Below are 19,837 nucleotides of genomic sequence, written 5' to 3'. Positions count from 1 at the left end.
TTGCAGCACAACAGCATCAGCACTGGAATGCATTGAAAGCCAGAATAAAAGATGGCGGCACGCATGACTAGAGGGGGCTGGGAAATAAACGCAATACTATACTTTTAAAATGTATATAAGTGTTTGTTGTCCTTTAATACTTCCTCTCCAAAGAAAAACTGTAGTTTTCCTATTAGAACCCCATTATCTACATTTTAGTTGTGTTTTTTTTTTTTTTTTTAATAATGCAAAATTTAGTATTGGCTACTTAAAGGAACAGAACACAACTTGTTTTTTTTATCATTTCTGTTACCTTGCTATATAGAATAACATCAGCCAAGTCTAAACCTTTTTAAAACCCAATTAACATCTTGCTCTAATTGTTTTTCTATAGCCAAACTCCACTCACCACTTTCTTTGCTTTGGAGGAACCAATTCAAGCCAGTTTTAGTTATGTTAATATAAAAATGAGCTGTTTTTGCGGTCATTATCTGCTAACATCGGGTACAGCTATGTAGTAGGGTTATCTGTGAGAAGGCAGACACTTGCATTTCCAGGTCTGAGAATTAGAAAAACCATTATTTTAATAGCAAAATTACATGAAGAAAAGTGAGCAAAATAAAGTACATTGCAAAGTTTTGATACTATGCATAACAAAACATTTTATATAAAAATCTGTGTTTTACTGTCTATACACTGGTTTTCAAACCTGTCCTCAGACCTCCCTAACAGGCCAGGTTTTCAGGATTACCTTGGATGAGAGCAGGTAAAATAACAATGTTTACTAATCAGCTGATTACTTCACCTGTGCTCTAGTTCAGATATCCTGAAAATGTGGCCTGTTAGGGAGGTCTGAGGACAGGTTTAAAAACCTGTGCTCTAACACAACAATCTTTCTATGGTTTTCTTGCAATTAAATAGTCCCTGTTAAACTAAACTGATAAAAAGCTTGGTTTAAGGCTTATACTTATTACGTTGGTACTTCACAATGCTAATCAGTTTTGTAAGCATATGGAATATATAGCAGCTTTATATAGTACTGCCAATAGCTTGTATTTTTATTTTCTTCTTAAAACAGGCAGAGTCCACAGCTGCATTCATTACTTTTTGGAATTCAGAACCTGGCCACCAGGAGGAGGCAAAGACACCCCAGCCAAAGGCTTAAATACCTCCCCCAATTCCCTCATCCCCCAGTCATTCTTTGCCTTTTGTCACAGGAGGTTGTCAGAGAAGTTTTGGAAGATTAGAGATTTTCTCTTATGGAGGGGTAGTACTCTTCGCAATGGGACTGGAATTTTAAGTAGTCCTGTCAGCCTCTCAGTGAGAGCTTGGATGAAAGAGTCCGGAGATGCAGGGAGAGTTTTTCTGCAAAACCATCCCAACTCATATTAATGGCTCCTTAGCAATCCGCGTTGACGAGTTTCGCTGCCTGCTTTGTTCGCTCAAGTCCATGTCAGAAGCGAGGCTACTATCTGTCACACTTGAAGGGCCGTGTTCCTGTTCCACGGCATAGATTCCGGTAAGATCGTTTATTTTACTTAAGATGTGTAAAGTAAACAAAGTCAGGGTCTCAGTGGGACTCCTTTATCTTATGGAATTGAGGGTTAATATCTCCTGAGGGGGGACTTTAATCATGTTTTATGTAATTCTGCCTGCTAATGTGTAGTGATATTTGGGCTTGTGGCTATATCGGAACATAACAGCCTTTTTTTTTGTCAGGCTGCGCAGCCCTTGTGGCTTTGGCGCGTTTTAGTTGGCCTGCACGGTGTACCTTGTGACCGGGCATGGTCATGTTTCTGGACACCATTTCCGGTCACCATTTCCGTATTCCTGACAGCATGGCGACGGAGAGAGTCTGTTTCGCTAGGTGTCTGGGTCATAGGAGGTGGTGAGTGCCCCAGCCATTGGAGGTGTAAGGTGCCGGTTTTATTTTTTCTTTCCTATCCATAATTTCTATCCTAGTTATGGAGGACTCTGATTTTTTTTTTTTTTGAAGACGGATGTCTCTGATTCAGATTCTACTTCTTGCAGGTAGTATGAAATGGCCCGGGTAATCCATGCCCATCAGTCATGTTCAGTAATAAAATTATTAAAAGTGTAAAGTCGGATGCGCCTATTATTACTAGCCTAAAAAAAATAGGTGCAAATAATTAATCAGTAAAACGAGTGATGTCACTAAATAAACTAATGTGTTAAAGTTATCCTGACTAAATATAATTGTATATAATAAACAAGAATTCAAAAAATATGTCGTGTTAGTGCTAAAATAACTAATGAAGCAATACCCTCATGCAACAAGCAAATATATAAAGTACCTCTAATATTAGAGTACTTAAAATAGTGATATGCACCAAATAAATACGTGCTAAATTAAAAGTAGTACCAACAGTGCACAAAAACAAACAGATATGCAAAAATAGTGGTTAAAATTGAGGTATAGTCATAACAGGGTTATAAAACCTTAGAGTCCACCATTAATGTCTCTTATAGGACAATCCCACGTCGGCAAAACTTCTTCCAGAATCTTGAAGGCAGTTCAAGTATAACCGGTCTGTAGATAAAATGAAAAAGAAGGCACTAACAATAGTGTGAATCAGTTTGACAAAAGCTCTGCCCACGCACAATATATCATGTACTTACAAGATATACAGCACTTGATAAGTGCCACAAGAGCCTCCTGGACCATTAACAGCTGTCCAGATCGCTGTCCTCCCGCAAAACCGCAGCTCTCCTACTGGTGATAGTAGTACGAAATCTTGTGTTTGCTTGTCCTTTCGCCCCTCCAAGGGGTTCGCAAAACACTGTAATCTCTGTTGTCAGCTGTACGGCTATAGATGGGAGTAAAGACAGCTGTAGCCTAAGCTGTTAATGGTCCAGGAGGCTCTTGTGGCACTAATTAAGTGCTGTATATCTTGGAAGTACATGATATATTGTGCGTGGGCAGAGCTTTTGTCAAACTGATTCACACTATTGTTGGCGCCTTCTGTTTCATTTTATCTAGACATGTTCAGTAATAGTCTTCAATTTTATCGATCCCTTCTAGGGTTTCAAATTTTCTGTGACCTGGTTCAGTTCCGGAATGCCCTCTGTAGTAGGCTGGTCCTGGTCGGGCGCTGGTTTCTGTTCCTTAAGGGTCTTTACCATCCACGTGGTGCTGGGATATCTGGTAGGGTGGTGAGTTTTCTCTCAGACGAGAGGTTTATTATGCTTGGGTTCCTCCTTCAGCACAATATATTCCCTGTGAATAACAACTGCCAGGGATAGCAACTCCATGAGTGTTTAATTTTTCTTTTAAGACTCTGCCCTTGACAGGGCTAAGAGAGGAGGCCTTTACCTTTTTAACGTCAGGCTGGTTCTTGTTGCTTCTTTTTGTCCTGTTCCTGTTTGTGGGGCCTGGACTGATCCTGCTACGAAGCACTCCATAGGTCTTTGACCTCGGAGCTAGTTCTCTCAATTTCCATTTGGACTGGAGTTTTAGATGTCTCCTTATCTTGGAGTACCAGGTTTGGGGGGGGGGGGGGGTTATACCTCCTATGGTATTCCTTTTATTGATCTACTGTTTTTGAGATTCTTTACCTCTGTATCTCCTTCCATAAGGAGAGAGATGTCTTAGACTTCCTTTTTCCCTTGTCTGGGGATGGTTGGTCGTCATCTGTTTTGGAAGATCAGGCACTTTTGTCTGCCTTTCTTCCTCATACTGCTTGACTGCTCCCATGTTTTTGGGGACTATAGAAATTGTGTTGATCTCGTTTGCGGCCCTGGAGCTACCCTTTCTTATATCAGTTGATATGTTGGTTTTGGGATATCGATGTTGGTCATCCTGTTGTCCCTTGGTCCTGGGGGGTTACCGGGAGGTGGACCCAGATGGGTCGTTTTTGCAGCCTCTGTTGCAGAGGTGTGCTTTTTATTGGCAGCTTTTTAGCCATCTGTTCAGAGGGTGTTGCCCCTCGAATTTTGGCAAAGTATCTTTTCTGTCTCTGGGATGCTTAGTGAAGGTCCAGTTCACTAGGGCCTTTGGATGGGCTGTGCTTGCATCTTCTAGGGTTCTCTGAGGTATTCCTATGGTTTCCTCAGGGGTTCCTAGTCTGTGACTGGCTACGGTTTCCGGGTGCCCAATTGTTTGGCCTTGGCTAGGATATCTGACCAGTCCTCCTAGTTGGATCCCGAGTGATTCAGCCCTTAAGGTTTAGTCTTCCGCTTGCTCCTTAGGGCGGAGACTTGAGAAGGGCTTGATGGCTTGTTAACTGCCTAGCAAGTGGGAGAATGATCTCTTATTCAGCCATTCCACTTTATAGGTGGGCTTGCTGGCTGTCTGACTCCTGGACCGGCTGTTACAGCCGTAGGGTGCCCTTTCAGTCTGTTCTTTTTTGCCATCTGTTCAATGACATATGCTCCATACCTCTGGGTGGGCGAGCAGGTGTCTTCATTTCCCTCCCCTTAGGGGGAGCGGGATATACCATGGTGTCTGCCTAATGCTCTGAGGGGGTTCCTCGACCTTGTGGTACAGTCATGTTGGGGCGGATTCTGGTATTGTGTTCACACTGTTGTGTCATTGTGTGGTCTCCCTTTTGTCTGGGAGTTCACCTTGCTGTAGGGAAGGAATCTGGGTCTGGGTTCTGGAAACCAAGATCATACTATGTTCTGTTCTGGTTTGGTGGTTTAGCATGCCAAGGTTGTTACATATGGTCATGGTTTGCCTACCCTTTGTTACGGTTTTAGTCCTCTTGAGTTCTGGGTAATACAGGGATTTATTTATTTCCCTATCTTGGCATATGCCAGGCGTTTTTGGTGCTGGGCCTTTGTCTGTCTCGAGGAAGTAGCCCATGTAACCTAATGGTGGGTTTTTGGGGCTTTGCAACTTGAGTTGTTGGTTCGAATCCGGCTGTTTTTTTTTACTTTTTTCGGCCTGAGGCCTATGGATCGGTTGAGTTTTGACAGTGTTTTTCTCCAAATCTTGTGATCTCTCTCTAGGTGGAGATTAGTGGAGTTTTTACTCATGGTTTTTTTTTTTTTTCTGCTTCCTTATTTTTGTAAGGGAGTGAGTTCCTGTACTTCCTGAGGGTTCCCTCTCTGGGAGTCTCCTGGTGCAGTTACTAACTTGATAGGCTAAGTGCTTATGCTGCTAATTGTTGGCAGTTCTGGGGAATTATCTGCTAATTCAGAGAGAGCTTTCATGAGTGTAGACTGCACTCTGTGCGAGTTATGGGTTCTGCTCCGTCTTCGGGGTTGTCTTTGGATCTCTTTCTCCGGATTGGGGTAAGGTTTTTTTTCCCTCTTAATTCTTGTAGGTTGTTGGAGTTTATCTCTATTCAGTTTTCATTTTCTTGCTGCAACCTGAGGTTGCGCTGAATTTTGCTGGGGTTCCTTTTTTACCCTAGTTGCTGAGATTTTAGATCTCTTGTTGAATATTTTCCTTTTCCCTTCTGGGAATATGTGGAATCGGTACGGGCTTGGAGCCGGCGGGACTTGTCTCATTGGGGCTTTGTGCTTGGTGGAATCTAGTGCCTTTGAGCGGTCTCTATCTGGGCTTTGCTGGATTTAACTGTTGGGCAGTTGCTTAATCCTTTCAGTCCTTTTTGTTCTGCTCAGTACAGCAGTTGTTGATTGGTTTGGGTAATTTCAGGCTTTGGTGCCCTTCGAATGGGCTGCCTTGTCTACCCGCCCTTTTTTGCATTCAGTGCCCTCTATAGCTTGGGTATTGTTTTCCCAAAACTAATGAATGCAGCTGTGGACTCTACCTGTTTAAGAAGAAAAACATAAACTATGCTTACCTGATAATTTCCACAGCTCCCCTCCCACGTTCTTTTATGGGGACGGCCATGTTTTTTATTTATTCTTGTGGCGCTTTTTTTTTTTTTTTTTTTAACCTGATATTTCTCCTACTGTTCCTTGTTCCCCTGGCAGAATGACTGGGGTATGAGGGAAGTGGGGGAGGTATTTAAGCCTTTGGGTGGGGTGTCTTTGCCTTTTCCTGGGGGCCAGGTTCTGAATTCCCAAAAGTAATGAATGCAGCTGTGGATTTTCCCCGTCAGAAGAAAAGAAAATTATCAGGTAAGCATAATTTATGTTTTTTAGTTTTTAACCTACATTTGTGTTCTTTCTTTTTATAAGGACTGGGCTTTTGATGATGGAGCTCCACCTCCCACTAAAATAGTTGATGACTGGCTGAATTTACTGAAAACTAAGTTCTGTGAAGACCCTGGCTGCTGTGTAGCTGTTCACTGTGTGGCTGGATTGGGGAGGTATGTCAGGGCATTGACTTTTCTAGCAGTACATGAGTTGCATATACGATACGCGTCACATCATTTTCACTCACAAATAAATTCAAGACCTTTACACTGTTCTATATGGGGGAACATTATTTCCTTCTGGTTAATATTTTCAGAAGTACAAACTAGATATAATGGAACACTACTTCTAAATGCCAGGAAGATCTTTGAGCTCTAACTGACACAAATTAGTGGTTATGTGCAAGTGATTGCTATGATATCCCTATGAAACCCCTCGGTGTAATGGGGTTCTCCGCCACTCATTGAGGGGGTCTTATGGCCTGTTTCTATGGGTAACCTTAACAGTGGCTGAGGGAGTTTTATGATCATCACTTGGCACTTTATGGGAAATAAAGACTACCCCACCCTCATAATTTTGTTCCACGTGTTTATCAGATGCTTTTTCCTCTTGGACATATGAACCATTTGTGTAGAGCAGGGGTGTCCAAACTTTGCTCTCCAGAGGTTTTGGAACTACATTTCCCATGATGCTCAGCTAGATAAAATGCTGGCTGAGCATCATCGGAAATGTAGTTCCAAAACCTCTGGAGAGCAAAGTTTGGTCACCCCTGGTGTAGAGTATATACTCTATAGATGGTGCAGACTAATTTTAGAGCCTGTATTACCTTATACAGTTAAACCAGTTGATTTCTAAAGCAATGCCTGTGCACACATTTGATCACTTTTGTTGTACCAACTAGAGATGTGCTACTGTTGCACAAGAATTTATTCAGCAATGAAAATAGCTGAGCACCACAAAGGGTTCACAAAACCTCCAAATGCACATCTAGTGCCAACAGTACACTCATTGGAACATGATCTATAAACTGAATAGGCTTCTCTCTAAACACCTTGAATTGTACAACCATTGTATTGAACAAGAGTGCTCTTTACTGAAAGAAACACCCACTTAAAAGAACACTAAATACTGAAGTATTTTATAGTAAATTCACAATAAAGACACTGCAATAGCACTTAGTTTGAATTTGAAATGAGCAGTAGAATATTTTGTGGCAAATTTAGTCCGATTTTCCTTCCCACTGTTTTATGAGACAGACATCAGCCAATCACAATATGCATATACGTATATACTGTGCACTTTTGCACATGCTCAGTAGGGGCTGGTACCTCAGAAAATGTGCACATTTTAATAATGGAGTATATTGGAACTTTTTTAGAATTCCATGTTATCTAAATCCATTCAACTTTAATTTTGACTTGAGTGGCCCTTATTTTGTGACCTACAATGTAGCTTTAACCCTTTCGTGTCAGGGCTAAAGTGCCTACATCGGAACAACTGTTCTGATGTAGACAAATTGAAACCACGATCGCGAGATTTCAATTATTGGATCGCGTCTGGGGAGCGTCCCTACAACCCCAGGAACAGCCACCAGCCCGCGATCAAATCCTGACAGCACAGAAGGCTTCAGGACAGCCGTTAGCTATGCCGCTCTATTCCGTCATAATGGCTTTAAAGCCCAGTCTAATTATGACGGAATAGAACGCCATAACGGCTTTAAAAGGTTAAACTACATAACTATCAAAACAAATAATTGCAAAAATGGTGGTAAATAAATGTTATATAGAAGAAATTCTCCAATCTAAGTTTCCAGGTTTTTGTTAAATTATATTTATTATTTACCCCGAGATCAAACATGATCACAAAACAGATGACTCAGCCCAGCTGATTAAATGTTTCAGCTTGTGTTCCTGGAATTGCTCTCCATAGTCTCATGGTATGGTAATTTCTCATATCATTGCATGATTTCTGATGCCAGGTAACAGCTGAGATTTAATTCTTTACATGAATATTCATATAAAAACTTTTTATCAAGCGTCATTTGTTCAATTATGGTTTCATTACATTGCTCTTCCTGTGAGAATCATTTCAGCTGCCGTGTGTTTGACCCTTGCTGTTATGGTTCCTGTTAATGTTCACATATTGGGTAATATTTTTTATGCATTTATTAGTAGGGATGTGCATTCAGCGTTTCATTATCAAACGAATGCTGAAATGGCAACCATCAGTGGAAGATTTGTCTTCTTCTGAAAGTGTAACACACAGATCAGTGTTGTATTTTCAAAAGAAGAAACCCGGTTCCGAAGAGAGCCGTATGCTGCCGGCGGCCGCCATATTCAGCATTTCTTTGATAATGAATCACCCAAATGCACATACATCCCAAATGTCAGATTCTAGGGTCTGCTCTGCAATTTTACCACTAACTACATGTTTCAAACTTCGTTTGTTTTTTATTTTGAATGTATTGAAATTTGATTTTAAACACAGGTGTTTCTGCACATTTCTTTTTTTTAAGCCAGGAAGTAATTGTGTGTGTGTTTTTGTTGTTTTTTTGTTTTTTTTTATTCCATGGGAAAAAAATACTTACTTGATGCCTCACTTTTGATTAAAGAGAAGAGGCCACCTGTGATCTGCACAGTGTGATTTTTGTGTGGGAACATTTTTATTTGGGAATTTTTTTTTCTGCTTCCTTCCTAATATTAAAAAAAAAAAATCAGTTGTCTTACTAGACTTTTATTTTAAAGGTGATAAATTTAAGAATCAAGGCAACAAGTTTTGTGGTAGTTCCTAAAACGTACAAGTGTTTGTCTGTATGTATATTCTAATATAAACCTGTTTTTTTTTTTTTTTTCTTTCTATTTCAATACTTCTTGTTGCGTTTTATATAACAGTCTTTATAATACAGGACTAGAGAACCAGCTGGTGCACTTAGATCTTTTGTTTGACTGGCTTGGATTATCTGTGTTTCCATTTAAAGGGACATAACCAAATGTTGAATCACTGAAAGTGATGTAGTGTATATGTAAAAATCTGACAAGACAATCGCATGTATGTAAAAAAGAAGATATTTTACCTCAAAATGCTACCAGAGTAAGTTATCTGTGAGCCAGAGCTACACTTTTTACTGTGAAAGAATGAAAACAGCCAATCTGCTTCATCAGTACAGAGTTCACACTTTGCTATACTGTGATCGTGTGCAACGTCTCCAAACTCTCATGAGATTTCATAGTAAACTTCTTTAAACTGAGGAAAATAAAGTGACTGTCTACATATGTTAAGCCTTAAATGCAGTGATAGCTACTGGTATCAGGCTTATTAACAGAGATGCATACTCTTATAAAAGTGTAATATAAAACGTTTGCTGGCATGTTAATCGTTTTTATGTGTTTGGTGACAAATCTTATTGGGGCCTAGTTTTTTTCCACATGGCTGGCTTGATTTTTGCCTAGAAACAGTTCCTGAGGCTTTCCACTGTTGTAATATGAGTGGGAGGGGCCTTTTTTAGTGCTTTTCTGTGCAGCTAAAAATACTGACAGACATTCAGCTTCCCTCTGCATGATACAGGACATCTCTGAAGGGCTCAAAAGACTTCAAAGTCGTGTTTGAGGAGGGTAACAACCTGTGGCAGTTGTTGTGACTGTTTAAAAAACAAAAAAAAACAAAAAAAAAAACGTTTGTCATTTATTCTGTTTTTGTTATTAAGGGGTTAATCATCCATTTGCAAGTGGGTACAATGCTCTGCTGACTTGTTACATACACTATAAAAATTTTGTTAGTGTAACTGCCTTTTTTCACTGTTATTTCAAATTTTGTCAATTTGTTTCTCTTAAAGGCACAGTAACGTTTTTTATATTGCTTGTTAAAGGGACAGTCTACACAAGAATTTTTATTGATTTAAAAGATAGATAATCCCTTTATTACCCATTTCCCAGTTTTGCATAACCAACACAGTTATAATATACTTTTAACCTCTGTGATTATCTTGTATCTAAGCCTCTGCAAACTGCCCCTTTTTTCAGTTCTTTTGACAGACTTGCAGTCTAGCCAATCAGTGCCTGCTCCCAGATTACTTCACGTGAACGAGCACAGTGTTATCTATATGAAATATGTGAACTAACACCCTCTAGTGGTGAAAAACTGTTAAAATGCAATCTGAAAGAGGTGGGCTTCAAGGTCTAAGAAATTAGCATATGAACCTCCTAGGATAAGCTTTCAACTAAGAATACCAAGAGAACAAAGCAAAATTGGTGATAAAAGTAAATAGGAATTTTTTTTAAAATTACATGCTCTATCTGAATCATGAAAGTTTATTTTGGCCTAGACTGTCCCTTTAACTTGCTTTAAAGTGTTTTCCAAGCTTGCTAGTCTCATTGCTAGTCTGTACAAACATGTCTGAAACAGAGGATACTTGTTCATTATGTTTAAAAGCCATGCTGGAGCCCCATAGGAGAAGGTGTACTAAATGTATTGATTTCACCTTAAACAGTAAAGATCAGTCTTTATCTACAAAAGAATTGTCACCAGAGGGGTCTGTCGAGGGGGAAGTTATGCTGACTAACTCTCCCCACGTGTAGGACCCTTCGCCTCCCGCTCAAGGGACGCACACTAATATGGCGCCAAGTACTTCAGGGACGCCCATAGCGATTACTTTGCAGGACATGGCTGCAATCATGAATAATACCCTGTCAGAGGTATTATCCAGATTGCCTGAATTGAGAGGCAAGCGCAATAGCTCTGGGGTTAGACGAGATACAGAGCGCGTAGATGCTGTAAGAGCCATGTCTAATACTGCGTCACAATATGCAGAACCTGAGGACGGAGAGCTTCAGTCTGTGGGTGACGTCTCTGAATCGGGGAAACCTGATTCAGAAATTTCTAATTTTAAATTTAAGCTTGAGAACCTCCGTGTATTGCTTGGGGAGGTATTAGCTGCTCTCAATGACTGTGACACAATTGCAGTGCCAGAGAAATTGTGTAGGCTGGATAAATACTATACAGTGCCGGTGAGTACTGATGTTTTTCCAATACCTAAAAGGCTTACAGAAATTATTAGTAAGGAGTGGGATAGGCCCGGTGTGCCCTTTTCCCCACCTCCTATATTTAGAAAAATGTTTAATAGATGCCACTACACGGGACTTATGGCAGACTGTCCCTAAGGTGGAGGGAGCAGTTTCTACTTTAGCAAAGCGTACCACTATCCCGGTTGAGGACAGTTGTGCTTTTTCAGATCCAATGGATAAAAAAATTAGAGGGTTACCTTAAGAAAATGTTTATTCAACAAGGTTTTATTTTACAGCCCCTTGCATGCATTGCGCCTGTCACTGCTGCGGCGGCATTCTGGTTTGAGGCCCTGGAAGAGGCCATCCATACAGCTCCATTGACTGAAATTGTTGACAAGCTTAGAACTCTTAAGCTAGCTAACTCATGTGTTTCTGATGCCATTGTTCATTTGACTAAACTAACGGCTAAGAATTCCGGATTTGCCATCCAGGCGCGTAGGGCGCTATGTCTCAAATCCTGGTCAGCTGATGTGACTTCAAAGTCTAAATTACTCAACATTCCTTTCAAGGGGCAGACCTTATTCGGGCCTGGTTTGAAGGAAATTATTGCTGACATTTCTGGAGGTAAGGGTCATACCCTTCCTCAGGACAGGGCCAAATCAAAGGCCAAACAGTCTAATTTTCGTGCCTTTCGAAATTTCAAGGCAGGTGCAGCATCAACTTCCTCTGCTTGAAAACAAGAGGGAACTTTTGCTCAATCCAAGCAGGCCTGGAAACCTAACCAGTCCTGGAACAAGGGCAAGCAGGCCAGAAAGCCTGCTGCTGCCTCTAAGACAGCATGAAGGAGCGGCCCCCTATCCGACAATGGATCTAGTAGGGGGCAGACTCTCTCTCTTCGCCCAGGCGTGGGCAAGAGATGTTCAGGATCCCTGGGCATTGGAGATCATATCTCAGGGATATCTTCTGGACTTCAAAGCTTCTCCTCCACAAGGGAGATTTCACCTTTCAAGATTATCTGCAAACCAGATAAAGAAAGAGGCATTCCTAAGCTGCGTACAAGATCTCCCTGTAATGGGAGTGATCCATCCAGTTCTGCGGACGGAACAAGGACAGGGGTTTTATTCAAATCTGTTTGTGGTTCCCAAAAAAGAGGGAACCTTCAGACCAATTCTGGATTTAAAGATCCTAAACAAATTCCTCAGAGTTCCGTCATTCAAGATGGAAACTATTCGAACCATTTTACCCATGATCCAAGAGGGTCAGTACATGACCACAGTGGACTTAAAGGATGCCTACCTTCACATTCTGATTCACAAGAATCATAATCAGTTCCTGAGGTTTGCCTTTCTAGACAGGCATTACCAATTTGTAGCTCTTCCATTCGGGTTGGCTACAGCCCCAAGAATTTTTACAAAGGTTCTGGGTTCACTTCTGGCAGTCCTTGACGCCTGTATCAGGCATAGCGGTGGCTCCTTACCTGGACAACATCCTGATACAGGCGTCAAGCTTTCAAATTGCCAAATCTCATACAGAGATAGTTCTGGCATTCCTGAGGTTGCATGGGTGGAAAGTGAACGAAGAAAAGAGTTCTCTATCTCCTCTCACAAGGGTTTCCTTCCTAGGGACTCTAATAGATTCTGTAGAAATTAAAATTTACCTGACGGAGTCCAGGTTATCAAAACTTATAAATGCTTGTCGTGTTCTTCACTCCATTCCGCGCCCCACGGTGGCTCAGTGCATGGAAGTAATCGGCTTAATGGTAGCGTCGATGGACATAGTGCCATTCGCGCGCCTGCATCTCAGACCGCTGCAATTATGCATGCTCAGTCAGTGGAATGGGGATTACACAGATTTGTCCCCTCTACTAAATCTGGATCAGGAAACCAGAGATTCTCTTCTCTGGTGGTTATCTCGGGCCCATCTGTCCAAGGGTATGACCTTTCGCAGACCAGATTGGACAATTGTAACAACAGATGCCAGCCTTCTAGGTTGGGGTGCAGTTTGGAACTCCCTGAAGGCTCAGGGTTCATGGACTCAGGAGGAGAAACTCCTCCCAATAAATATTCTGGAGTTAAGAGCAATATTCAATGCTCTTCTGGCTTGGCCTCAGCTAGCAACACTGAGGTTCATCAGATTTCAGTTGGACAACATCACGACTGTGGCTTACATCAACCATCAAGGGGGAACCAGGAGTTCCCTAGCGATGTCAGAAGTCTCCAAGATAATTCGCTGGGCAGAGACTCACTCTTGCCACCTGTCAGCGATCCATATCCCAGGTGTAGAGAACTGGGAGGCGGATTTTTGAAAAGTCGTCAGACTTTTCATCCGGGGGAATGGGGAACTCCATCCGGAGGTGTTTGCTCAATTGGTTCTCCGTTGGGGCAAACCAGAATTGGATCTCATGGCGTCTCTCCAGAACGCCAAGCTTCCTTGTTACGGATCCAGGTCCAGGGACCCAGAAGCGGCACGGATAGATGCTCTAGCAGCGCCTTGGTCCTTCAACCTGGCTTATGTGTTTCCACCGTTTCCTCTGCTCCCTCGTCTGATTGCCAAAATCAAACGGGAAAGAGCATTGGTGATATTGATAGCGCCTGCGTGGCCACGCAGGACCTGGTATGCAGACCTAGTGGACATGTCATCCTTTCCACCATGGACTCTGCCTCTGAGACAAGACCTTCTAATACAAGGTCCTTTCAATCATCCGAATCTACTTTCTCTGAGACTGACTGCATGGAGATTGAACGCTTGATCCCTATCAAAGCGTGGCTTCTCCGAGTCAGTAATTGATACCTTAATACAGGCACGAAAGCCTGTCACCAGGAAAATTTACCACAAGATATGGCGTAAATATCTTCATTGGTGTGAATCCAAGAATTACTCATGGAGTAGGGTTAGGATTCCTAGGATATTGTCCTTCCTCCAAGAGGGTTTGGACAAAGGATTATCAGCTAGTTCTTTAAAGGGACAGATTTCTGCTCTGTCTATTCTTTTACACAAGCGTCTGGCAGAAGTTCCAGACGTTCAGGCATTTTGTCAGGCTTTAGTTAGAATTAAGCCTGTGTTTAAACCTGTTGCTCCTCCATGGAGCTTAAACTTGGTTCTTAAAGTCCTTCATTCTATTGATATCAAACTTCTTTCATGGAAAGTTCTTTTTCTGATGGCTATTTCCTCGGCTCGAAGAGTCTCGGAGTTATCTGCCTTACATTGTGATTCTCCTTATCTGATCTTAATTCAGAAAAAGTTGTTCTGCGTGCAAAACCTGGGTTTTTACCTAAGGTGGTTTCTAACAAGAATATCAATCAAGAGATTGTTGTTCCATCATTATGTCCTAATCCTTCTTCAAAGAAGGAACGTCTTTTGCATAATCTAGACGTAGTCCGTGCCTTGAAGTTTTACTTACAGGCTACTGAAGATTTTCGCCAAACATCTAACCTGTTTGTTGTTTACTCTGGACAGAGGAGAGGTCAGAAGGCCTCGGCAACCTCTTTCTTTTTGGCTTGAGTATAATCCGTTTAGCCTATGAGACTGCTGGACAGCAGCCTCCTGAAAGGATTACAGCTCATTCTACTAGAGCTGTGGCTTCCACCTGGGCCTTTAAAAATGAGGCCTCTGTTGAACAGATTTGCAAGGCTGCAACTTGGTCTTCGCTTCATACTTTTTCCAAATTTTACAAATTTGATACTTTTGCTTCTTCGGAGGCTGTGTTTGGGAGAAAGGTTCTTCAGGCAGTGGTTCCTTCCGCTTAATCCTGCCTTGTCCCTCCCATCATCCGTGTACTTTAGCTTTGGTATTGGTATCCCACAAGTAATGGATGATCCGTGGACTGGATACACTTAACAAGAGAAAACATAATTTATGCTTACCTGATAAATTTATTTCTCTTGTAGTGTATCCAGTCCACGGCCCGCCCTGTCCTTTTCAGGCAGGTCTAAATTTTAATTAAACTACAGTCACCACTGCACCCTATGGTTTCTCCTTTCTCGTCTTGTTTCGGTCGAATGACTGGATATGGCAGTGAGGGGAGGAGCTATATAGCAGCTCTGCTGTGGGTGATCCTCTTGCAACTTCCTGTTGGGAAGGAGAATATCCCACAAGTAATGGATGATCCGTGGACTGGATACACTACAAGAGAAATAAATTTATCAGGTAAGCATAAATTATGTTTTTACAGACATGCCTACATATGACTAATAGCGCAACACTATAACCCTAAAAGAGCTGTTTGTAGGACTGGTCTCACAACAAAACGGTTCATGGAACAAAACAATTTTACTATTTAGGAAAAAATCAGGAAAAATTGAGACCTGACTACTGGTGTCACAATAACATCTATACCATTTAATAAAACAATAACAATATAAAATAATCATAAAATTAAAGTGGTTAATGAGGACGTTTCCTCTAAAAACACATCCAGATAAATGTCTCTAGACACCTAGAGCATAAAACGTTAAATGGACTCAATACCACCTTTTATAAAATGGAATGCTCAGTCTATTATTCAAAAATAAAAACAAGTAGAGAAACGATCTCTTGAACTATATTCAACTAAATGCAGTGGGTATAAGTTCACTTATATAGTAACGGTGTGTATGTATATTTCTCTTGTTAAGTGTGTTCAGTCCACGGTTCATCCATTACTTATGGGATATATTCTCCCTCCCAACAGGAAGTCGCAAGAGGATCACCCAAGCAGAGCTGCCATACAGCTCCACCCCTCACATGTCATACCCAGTCATTCTCTTGCAAGTCTCAACAAAGGAGGTTGTGAGAGGAGACAGGAGTAACATTCTTCAATCAAAAGTTTATTATTTTAAAATAGCACCGGAGTGTGCTGTTTGTTCTCTCAGGCAGTATTTAGAAGAAGAATCTGCCTGCGTTTTTTCTATGATCTTAGCAGACGTAACTAAGATCCACTGGCTGTTCTCGCACATCCTGAGGAGTGGGGTACTTTCAGAGAAGGGAATAGCATGCGGGGTCCCCCACAAATGAGGTATGTGCAGTAAAATATTTTCTAGGAATGGAATTGACTATGAAAACACTGCTGTTACCCGTATGACGTAAGTACAGCCTTTAATGCAGTAGTAGCGACTGGTATCAGGCTGATAAATGTATGCGCAGTTGAGTTATTTTCTAGGGACTAGAATTTAACTTTAAATACTGTTAGTACTGAAATAAATGTATGAGCCTTAACTGCAGTAGAAGCGACTAGTAGCAGGCTTAGTGATAACTTTGCATAACACTGCAAAGTTGTTTTTTAAAACGTTTACTGGCATGTTATTCGTTTTGTGAGGTACTTTGGTGATAAATCTTTTTGGGCATGATTTTTTTCCACATGGCTAACGTATTGCATAGACACCGTTATATCAGGTCTCCCACTGTTGTGATATGAGTGGGATGGACCTTTTTTTAGCGCCTTGTTGCGCAGTTAAAATTCTAGCAGTCTTCCTGCTTCTTCCTCTTTGATCCAGGACGTCTCCAGAGAGCTCAGGGGTCTTCAAAATTCATTTTTGAGGGAGGTAATCAGTCACAGCAGACCTGTGACAGTGTGTTTGACTGGGAGAAAAGCGTTAAATCTTAAATTGATTATCCGTTTTGGGTATTGAGGGGTTAATCATCCTTTTGCTAATGGGTGCAATCCTCTGCTAATTTCATACATTTACTGTTTAAAATTGGTTGCTATAACCGTATTAGTTAGTTGTTATTTCAACTGTGACAGTTTTTTTGTGTTTTTAAAAGCGCTGCAGCGTTTTTTATATTGCTTGTAAACTTATTGAAAGAAATTTCCAAGCTTGATAGCTTCATTGCTAGTCTGTTTAAACATGTCTGACACAGATGAATCTGCTTGCTCATTATGTTTAAAGGCCAATGTGTGAGATTGTGGCGCCAAGCACATCAAGGCACTTACAAATCACTTTACAAGATATGGCTAATGTTATGAAAGAAGTATTATCTAATTTGCCTGAGTTAAGAGGCAAGCGCGATAGCTCTGGGTTAAGGACAGAGCGCGCTGATGATATGAGGGCCATGTCTGACACTGCGTCACAATTTGCAGAACATGAGGACGGAGAGCTTCATTCTGTGGGTGACGGATCTGATCCAGGGAGACCGGATTCAGATATTTCAAATTTTAAATTTAAGCTTGAGAACCTCCGTGTATTACTAGGGGAGGTATTAGCGGCTCTGAATGATTGCGACACGGTTGCAATCCCAGCGAAATTATGTAGGCTGGATAAATACTATGCGGTACCGGTGTGTACTGACGTTTTTCCTATACCTAAAAGGCTTACAGAGATTATTAACAAGGAGTGGGATAAACCCGGTGTGCCTTTTTCCCCTCCTCCGATATTTAGAAAAATGTTCCCAATAGCCGCCACCACACGAGACTTATGGCAGACGTTCCCTAAGGTGGAGGGAGCAGTTTCTACTTTAGCCAAGCGTACCACTATTCCGGTGGAGGATAGTTGTGCTTTCTCAGATCCAATGGATAAAAAATTAGGTTACCTTAAGAAAATGTTTGTTCAACAGGGTTTTATATTACAGCCCCTTGCATGCATTGCGCCCGTCACTGCTGCAGCGGCTTTCTGGTTTGAGTCTCTGGAAGAGGCTATTCGCACAGCACCATTGGATGAGACTTTGAACAAGCTTAAAGCCCTTAAGCTAGCTAATGCATTTGTTTCGGATGCCGTTGTGCATTTAACCAAACTAACGGCTAAGAACTCAGGATTCGCCATTCAGGCGCGTAGAGCGCTATGGCTTAAATCCTGGTCAGCAGATGTAACATCTAAATTGCTTAATATTCCTTTCAAAGGGCAAACCTTATTCGGGCCCGGCTTGAAGGAGATTATTGCTGACATTACTGGAGGTAAGGGTCACACCCTTCCTCAGGACAGGGCCAAATCAAAGGCCAAACAGTCTAGTTTTCGTGCCTTTCGTAATTTCAAGGCAGGAGCAGCATCAACTTCCTCCGCTCCAAAACGGGAAGGAACTGCTGCTCGTTACAGACAGGGTTGGAAAAGCAACCAGTCCTGGAACAAGGGCAAGCAGGCCAGAAAGCCTACTTCTGCCCCTAAGACAGCATGAAGAGAGGGCCCCCTATCCGGAAACGGATCTAGTGGGGGGCAGACTTTCTCTCTTCGCCCAGGCTTGGGCAAGAGATGTCCAGGATCCCTGGGCGTTGGAGATTATATCTCAGGGATACCTTCTGGACTTCAAAGCTTCTCCTCCACAAGGGAGATTTCATCTTTCAAGGTTATCAGCAAACCAAATAAAGAAAGAGGCTTTTCTTCACTGTGTACAAGACCTCCTAGTAATGGGGGTGATCCACCCAGTTCTGCGGACGGAACAAGGGCAAGGATTTTACTCAAATCTGTTTGTGGTTCCCAATAAAGAGGGAACCTTCAGACCAATCTTGGACCTAAAGATCTTAAACAAATTCCTAAGAGTTCCATCATTCAAAATGGAGACTATTCGAACCATCCTACCCATGATCCAAGAGGGTCAGTATATGACCACAGTGGACTTAAAGGATGCCTACCTTCACATACCGTTTCACAAAGATCATTATCGGTACCTAAGGTTTGCCTTTCTAGACAGGCATTACCAGTTTGTAGCTCTTCCCTTCGGGTTAGCTACGGCCCAGAGAATTTTTACAAAGGTTCTGGGCTCGCTTCTGGCGGTACTAAGACCGCGAGGCATAGCGGTGGCTCCGTACTTAGACGACATTCTGATACAAGCGTCAAGTTTTCAAAATGCAGTCTCATACAGAGATAGTTCTAGCATTTCTGAGGTCGCATGGGTGGAAAGTGAACATGGAAAAGAGTTCTCTGTTACCACTCACAAGGGTTCCCTTTCTAGGGACTCTTATAGATTCTGTAGAGATGAAGATTTACCTGACGGAGTCCAGGTTATCAAAAATCCTAAATGCTTGCTGTGTCCTTCATTCCATTCCAAGCCCATCAGTAGCTCAGTGCATGGAAGTAATCGGCTTAATGGTCGCTGCAATGGACATAGTGCCATTTGCGCGCCTGCATCTCAGACCGCTGCAATTATGCATGCTGAGTCAGTGGAATGGGGATTACTCAGATCTGTCCCCTTTACTAAATCTGGACCAGGAGACCAGAGATTCTCTTCTCTGGTGGTTGTCTCGGATTCATCTGTCCAAGGGAATGACTTTTCGCAGACCAGATTGGACGATTGTAACAACAGATGCCAGCCTTCTAGGCTGGGGCACAGTCTGGAATTCCCTGAAGGCTCAGGGATCATGGACTCAGGAGGAGAAACTCCTTCCAATAAACATTCTGGAATTAAGAGTGATATTCAATGCTCTTCTAGCTTGGCCTCAGTTAGCAACACTGAGGTTCATCAGATTTCAGTCAGACAACATCACGACTGTGGCTTACATCAATCATCAAGGGGGAACCAGGAGTTCCCTAGCGATGTTAGAAGTCTCAAAGATAATTCGCTGGGCAGAGTCTCACTCTTGCCATCTGTCAGCGATCTACATCCCAGGCGTGGAGAACTGGGAGGCGGACTTTCTAAGCCGCCAGACCTTTCACCCGGGGGAGTGGGAACTTCACCCGGAGGTATTTGCTCAACTGATTCTTCGTTGGGGCGAACCGGAACTGGATCTCATGGCTTCTCGCCAGAACGCCAAGCTTCCTTGTTACGGATCCAGGTCCAGGGACCCGGGAGCGGTGCTGGTAGATGCACTAGCAGCCCCTTGGATTTTCAACATGGCTTATGTGTTCCCACCGTTTCCGTTGCTGCCTCATCTGATTGCCAGGATC

At 42.2% G+C, this 19,837-nt stretch overlaps 1 protein-coding gene across 3 annotated transcripts in view; it reads left to right on the top strand.

Moving 5' to 3' along the window:
• The window catches only part of PTP4A3 (protein tyrosine phosphatase 4A3), a 232,061-nt gene that overhangs the window by 172,812 nt on the left and 39,412 nt on the right, over window positions 1-19,837 (top strand). For all 3 annotated transcript variants that reach the window (XM_053715401.1, XM_053715399.1, XM_053715400.1), the window contains one exon: window positions 6,091-6,221. In XM_053715401.1, coding sequence (XP_053571376.1) covers window positions 6,091-6,221 — 131 coding nt within the window. The remainder of the gene's footprint in view (window positions 1-6,090; window positions 6,222-19,837) is intronic.

Source organism: Bombina bombina, chromosome 5 (assembly GCF_027579735.1).
Source record: "Bombina bombina isolate aBomBom1 chromosome 5, aBomBom1.pri, whole genome shotgun sequence".
NCBI classification, from domain to species: Eukaryota; Metazoa; Chordata; class Amphibia; order Anura; family Bombinatoridae; genus Bombina; species Bombina bombina.
Note: the sequence above shows the minus strand (reverse complement) of the source record. Positions and strands in the feature narration are given on the sequence as shown.